Source organism: Sebastes umbrosus, chromosome 7 (assembly GCF_015220745.1).
Source record: "Sebastes umbrosus isolate fSebUmb1 chromosome 7, fSebUmb1.pri, whole genome shotgun sequence".
Lineage (NCBI taxonomy): Eukaryota > Metazoa > Chordata > Actinopteri > Perciformes > Sebastidae > Sebastes > Sebastes umbrosus.
The window spans coordinates 7413240-7420620 of NC_051275.1; the positions used below are offsets into that span (position 1 = coordinate 7413240).

Consider the following 7381-nt stretch of genomic DNA (forward strand, 5'->3'; position numbering starts at 1 on the left):
CTTTGTGAGACTGATGTTGGAATGTGAAATGATTTAAATATTACCTGACTGCAAGTTACTGTTATGTGACTGTGAGCTAAGCTACCTAAAATGGCCAATACATGTAGATGTATAAAATCATTGAGTGTTAAAGGGACTGTTTGTAACTTTTTAAACGTATAAATGTACCGGGTCGGGACACATGCGCGCTCACGTGTGGTCGGAGTCACTGCTCCTCTGCCTGCTTCAGCCAGCAGGAAAAGCCAACACTAGGATCAGCAGTGATTCATGGAGAGACCTTCGTCTGGTCAGCTAACATTACTGCCAAGCAGGTGTAATATAGAGTGATATTGTGGTTTTAGCTGATGTGTGTCGCCTCACTGTTTTGAGCGATGCTCGTTCATGTCTATTTAGAGCGAGCAAGGGCTAGCCCGACTGACTTTCGTTGACATCACGGCCACAGGTGTCGCTGTTAAGCATTTCTGAAAGTTACAAATAGTCCCTTTTAAAAGAATAAGGCTGGTGTACATTCATTTCTGCCTTAAGACGAACGGGTCACAGACATTAAGTCATTTTCTGAAACAGCAGGGCAGTGTCATTTTTAACTAGAATTGCGCTTGGAGAGCGCAGACCTCCGCCAGCGCGTGACTTTAAAAACAGATCACAGCTGGCCGTACGGCGAGGTGGTCGGCAACACTAAAGACATTCCCATCAGGCTCAGCTGTACTTCATGTTTAAGGTTTTAGCAAATGTTAGCATGCTAACATACATCCTAAACTAGGATGGTGCAAACATTTTACCAGCCTAGCATTGACATGGTGTTACCATGCTGTCATTAGCATTTAGCAGAGAACTCAGAATTTGAGTTTTGAGTCCTAAACAAGGACCAAAATTAAGCACCAAATTTAATGTCAACAGAGTAGGCTAATAATATATTACATTTACAAAAATCAGGAATATGTTTTAAAAATGTATTTATTTGTTAAAACAATTGTGGCTGAACTTAATCATAAAAAAAGATCTGGGGAATTAAGTGTCGACTATGAACAGCATTAACGTTAGTTGATTCAGGAAATGAAGGGAAAATAATTGAGTCATGGCACACTTTTTTTTTTAAATAATTTATTCAAAATACTGAATAGATGAAAAATACTTTTTCATCTTTGGAGGAATGAGGTATATCAGGCTTTGGATACACAGAGACAATACTTGTTAGAATCTATTAATTGTTGACCATAAGCAAAATATAGAATATCCCCACCCTTATCCTTTAAGATACGATTTGACAGAGTTTAATATTTCGAAAAAATTGTGTCCAGAAAATAGTATTAGTGATACTTAATACTTTACTAAAACTGAGCATGGAAGTTCATTCTTAGTAGTTTACAGTCATTCTCAACAGAGCAAACTCTATCCACAGATGAGGACAATGAGATTAGGTTGAAAGCCCTGTAAAATGTTATTTTGTCAGCTTGTTTGTTGTATTTTGCCCTGTAGTCGTCCTTGTTTTTACTCCTCTAAAGAACCCACCAGCTGTGGCATCAGACAGTAATACTGTTTACTGAACTGTAATATTTTATCATCCATCTCCACCTGCCAGATGTGCTACAGTAATAATTGTCTTCTCTGATCTGTGCTTACTGTATCTGGTTTCAAGTGAATTATAGAGTCAACCCACATATTTAAAAACAAACGATTAGTGTACCTCGGAGGTACAGATCCTCTCAACAATAACACCATGGGTCTTATTTCATACGACACAGTAGATCTGTTTTCTCTCATCCCATCTCCAGATATGAATTGATATTTTTTGTAAACCATCCCCTCCTCCTCCTCTTATCAAGTCCTGTCATATCAGTGGAAAGATTAAAAGATGTAACTACATCTGGAATACAAAAAAAAGTATCTTCCTAAGATCTGAGATTTGACACCCGGATTAAAGGTTTATTGAAAGATTATTTGGTATTAAAGATGATTATGATATGCAGAGATCTCTGTCCAGCGCTGGACGAACAGTGTGCGCTACTGTCTGTCATATCTGCCTCTGTATTATACCTCTCATGTAATATTTCAAAACTTAAATCCAGGCAGAATTACAGAGCCTGTAAGCTGATAGACCCTGAGCTCTGGCTTTAAATTACTTCTTATTTTTCATTTTTTTTCCCCCTCCGTCATCTAACCTTCCAGATACTTACAGTGCAGAGATATGAAAAAAATATATTTTGACTTAGAAAATAATTATTCCTGTCATGGTATCTTACAACAAGGAATCATTTTAATCAGGATGTTTTGAAAGATAATACTCGCGGGGTTGCAGCATTAAACATGCCACGGTTCAGCTTAGAGCAGGAAAACAGGACCTGGCGTCTGTGATAAGAATCCATGTGATTGTGGTGGGTTACTGAGCGGCTCTGTGAATCCTTCCATTAGTCCTTTATTTATTTAGAAAACATCAAAACGAGACTAGAAACATGCTGGAACAAGTCCTGAGCTTATATATGCACGACTCCTGACATATTTTACAGTTGCTTTGACTCAGCTTTCACGTTTCAATTCGCAAAACTGAACACAAAACGCCTCAGAATCTCACACTGCACGCAAATCAAATTAGGCAATACATCACAAAGTACATTTATCAGGGCATTACAACACTGTATGTATATTGTATTATGTCTATATTATGTCTCATAAATTGTTGTAGCAATTTTTGGGTTGATACTGTCGTATCTTTCCTGCGACAGTGCTGACACTGTTCTTGCTGGTATAATAGAGTTTATTACAAACAAGCAACAAATGTCATAACGAACGTCTAGAGCGTCCGGAGGTCTCAAGTCAAATCTGAAAGTCCTGCACTTCGGGGCTCTCGCACCTCCTTATAATGTGTTCATGTCATGCTACATCTTGAGCTGAGCGCATGACCACGAATGGCTCCTTTGTCCTACATGTATATCCTCCAGCCCCTGGACATATCGCATGATCATATGTCTCCACGCATGCTTCTTACTCATAAGTTTACAATTAGGGGTCTCACTGTTTTGTGCAAGACTTGAAAATATACCACAATACCATTTGTTACACAAATTTGGTGCCAAATTTAACCATTTTTTTTTACCTCGGGAATTGATAAAAATTATCAATAATCCCTCCAAAATACCACATTAAGACAACAAGACCTTGAACAACACCATAAAAAAAGCCATGCTATGATTCGGTGTAAAACACTTTTGACATTTGGAGATTTCTGCAAGAATTGTATTGGATGGCGAGCACTTCTGTTGTGTAAACTGCTCAGAAACCCCCTTATGGTCAGTCTACCTAGGAAAGCCATCTATCCTCTGAATGCTCTAGGTCTCTAGTTTGTGGCTGTAAAGTTTAATGAGGTTGTGATTATCCTAGAGGTCACCACAGGTCATTTTATACAGTGAGGTCCAAGTTAAAAAAAATGGTCTCACTACAATTAAATGCCTACTATGGGGACTACCATCATCACACATGAATACAATTGGGCTCATTGGATCCACAAGAGTCTAAGCTTTAAAGTGATACCCAATTTATGTAATTCCAAGACAGTTTAGGGACCCCATTATGCAGAAATATTCAAATACACCATTTTAGAATAAGCAAAAATAATACATTTGTACTGCATGCAAAAACTGCATGTGATTATCATAAAGTGGGCATGTCTTTTTTTTTCATGAAAATCGCCATGCCAGTTTTTCCTCACCTTCTTATTTTTCATTTTTTCCCCTCCATCCATCTAACCCTCCTGATACTCGCCAAAATGTAGCGTTATTTAGCGTTCTTAGCATTAACATGGTTGGTACCAATGGATCCCTGATTCCATTCAATCCCTAACATATATTACATATTTAAAACATGACTGGAACATACTAAAAAACAAGACAAAGACAAAACAAAGACAATTTGACAACAACTCTATAGATGTTTGAGGAACAGTCAGCTCTGGTCACACAGGGACAGATTATAACAGGAAATACAAAGTCTGACATAAATAGTTACAGTAGCTATCCAGTATTAATATTTCTCTGTTCATGCTCCACATCCAGACTCATCAGAACTCCAGGAAGTTGGTGACAATAGCAGCGTTGTAGATCAGGTCTGAGATGTAGCCCATGGAGGTCTGTGGTCCCATTTGTGGGTGGTGATGGTGGTGATGGTGGTGTCCCTGGCCCTGAGTTACCTCCCAGTACACCGGCTGAGGGTGGGAAGGAACTACCTGGTCTACAGAGGTGTGACCTCCACCTGCGGCGCCGCCTCCGTACACGGTCTGATGGGCCCCAGATGAAGCCATAGTCTGGGGCTTGTAGTTCCTGAAGGCCTGGTAGGAGCGGGCGGAGGCCGAGTGGTGAGGCTGCCTGCCGATGGGCTGAGGGAGAGAACCAGGAAGGAAACCGGGGGCCAGTGCTGGTCCCAGGTGCTGCCGCTGGTGGTGCTCCTCCTCCCAGAGACGAGACTCGGGAGGTTTTGAAGAGCCCGGCGTGGGCTGCTGGTGGAGAGATGAGGAAGATGGCGGCGATGATATGGGGTTGCTGTAGATTTGGATCCAGTCGGAATACATTTGCGGGACGTCCTCGCAGGAGTGGTTCTGCTCTGGTCTGAATATGTCTGCCAGGGTGGCTGAAGCAAAGAAAGCAGAGGTCCCAGGCCCTGGGGAAGGATCTGCAGCACCTCTACCTCCCTTGGTGGACTTGGGGAGTCTCACAGTCTTGATACTTCTGGCTCTTCTGTTTTGGAACCACACCTGTGGAAAATGCAAAGATTTGTAATGTCTGGGTCATATTAAAGGGACAGTGTTCAGGATCTGGCAGCATCTAGTGTTGTGGTTGCAGATTGCAACCAACTGAGTAACCCTCCGCTCACTCCTCCCTTTCCAAGACTGCAGTAACATGCGTCGCCGAGTGCAAAACCGTGGTAACGCCATTCGCCTCGCTCAGAGGCCATCCTCACCATAATAACACTACTTTAGGAGCAACGGAAGTCAGACGGCGGCTAGTGGTATCATGGTTTTGCACTTTGTGGTTCACGTTTCTGTAGTTTCACAAGCGTGTCAGAGGACCACAGTGGTCTTCAGGTAACGTAAAAAACACTAAAGGCTCTCTCTAGAGCCAGTGTTTGGTTTGTCCGTTCTGGGCTGTAGAAACATGGAGGAGCCACATGGAGGACTCAGTGAAGAGGATCCGCTAATGGATGTATTAAGAGAACTGGATACAGCGTTGGAGGCTACCGTTCATTCCTATGAGAGTTGCTCAGTGGCGCATGAAGCCTATGGATCGACTGCCGAGTGATAAAGTACCCGAATCATCCAGTGATCTTCCGCATTCATTGAGCCCATAGAGAGCATGAGTGTTGTCTTTAACTCCACCTCCCAGCTCTCACTCCAGCTCTCCGTCTGGGTCTCATTCACATGAATGGAGGAAGGGAAATAACTCTGGATTCGGCTATTAGTGCACTCTACAACTTTTAATGATTTAAATAAGAACTATTCAAATGTTCGTACGGGAAGTTGATTTACCTTAAAAAGAAATTAGCCGCTGATTTACGAACGTGTCTTTCCCAATGTAAGTCTATGGGAAAAAATATTTTTTGGCCCAATGGCATCACGTGACGGACACGGAAGTTGTAATTCCACCGAAAATTTGCTTCAAAGCCCGGCGCTCCTCCTGGGGGTTTGGACCCGCTCCCTATGTAGATATGAAGGGCTCATTCTGAGCTAACAAAAACACAACAATTCTTTGTTTGAGGTGATTTATACACTAATGAAAACATAGATTATTATATTCTGTTTCTGCTAATAGATCCCCCTAAATGTTACACACTGTTCCTTTAATTCACTTTTCTTTGACCCCTGTTCTAACATCAATCTTTATGGAGCTATGATTATATTTTGTAATTTTCCTCACGAAAAGCAGTGATAGTATGGTGACCTACCTAGAATAAATTACAACACTCACCTATAATAAAGTGTTCGTCAGTAATTATAGTTTTTTTGTGGGTGAGTTTTGATGTGAACAGCAGCAGCAGCAGACTCTCTCTACCTGTATCTTGCTCTCGGGCAGGTGCGTGTGCGCGGCCAGCCGCTCCCTCAGGGTGATGTCCGGGTAGGGAGTCACAGAGAAGGCCTCCTCCAGCTCCGACAGCTGGGACCGGCTGAAGATCGTCCTCTTCCTCTTCCTCTGGCCCTCCAGCACACCGGAGGAGGCGGCGGCGGAGGCTCGGTCCGGATCCGGGGAGGACACCAAGCTCTCACTGCCCGCTGCTTAGTATTAAAACACAAAATATTATAAAATAAAATAAAATAAATTTAGCCTATAAAATAAAATAAATAAGAACGAGATAGAAAAAACAACACTGAAATTTAGATTGAATTGTTTATGGTTAGAGGGTTTAAAACTCTATAAATGCTATATCATATGAGCAAAACTGCTCTTAGTTTGTTAATGAGTGAATTATGAATGAATCTTCTTGATATTTGCATAACCGATGGGTGTTTATGGGATGCACAAGTACTTTACTAAACTATTGCTCTGTTTTTCACCATGTTTTTTACTATGTCTAAAATGATTGTATATTACATACTTACTGTAATTATTTCATGTAATGTGCTGCATGATTGGAGAACGCAACTTTTCAAGCCCCTGGAATGATTTTAGCCAATTCTCCTTCACATCCCTTTGCAAATTATATATTGCATCTTTTAATTTTTTTATATGTGTAAAGAAAGAAAAACAAAGAAAGAAAGAAAAACAAAGAAAGAAAGAAAAACAAAGAAAGAAACCCGCTAGTTGTATTTTGTAGGCCAATAAAACGAAATCACAAGCTACAAGCTGGTTAAATTAAAATAAAGGCTTATTGAAAAAAACACACATAAAAAAATGATTTTTAAAATATATGTTGAGGCAAAATTTTCATGTAATATATTAAATATATTAAATTTTCATGTAATATATTTTACTTACTGTAACCTGATATGTACGAGGTTGTGTTCGATTTTTATTTGGGCTTTTGAACACGCGCGCTTTTGTTTTTATCTTTATATTTAATTTAGATCATAATTCTGTCGGCCTGATTTATGCTATGTTTTTGGGACTGCCCTCTTTTTCCCATTAAACATGTCATATTGATCGAAGTTTATCACAAAAATATTTTCATGTTAAAGAGTTTCCTGGTAGTTGTCTTGCTTAATTAATTCAGCCTACATGTAGTGTGGGTTCTTTAGTGAAATTGATTACAGGAAGCAAAACGTGACATTTAGATGATCTAAATGGTATTTCCACTCACCTTTACAGTGATCTGCTTCTCCAAATAACGCCTTAAAATCCATCACGTCTTTCTGCTGGTTGTGCTTCAGTCCAGAGAAGTCTGAGTCCATGAAGAGAGCCAT

The 7381-nt window shown here is 40.5% G+C and overlaps 1 protein-coding gene across 1 annotated transcript; it reads right to left on the reverse strand.

Moving 5' to 3' along the window:
* Positions 1 to 3661: 3661 nt before the first annotated feature.
* On the reverse strand, positions 3662 to 7381 carry sebox (SEBOX homeobox). Its single transcript, XM_037775672.1, has 3 exons — positions 7279 to 7381; positions 6036 to 6253; positions 3662 to 4741 (listed from the first exon to the last, which is right to left on the reverse strand). Exons 1-3 carry the CDS (start codon positions 7379 to 7381, stop codon positions 4052 to 4054), a joined length of 1011 nt encoding a protein of 336 aa, XP_037631600.1. The 3' UTR covers positions 3662 to 4051.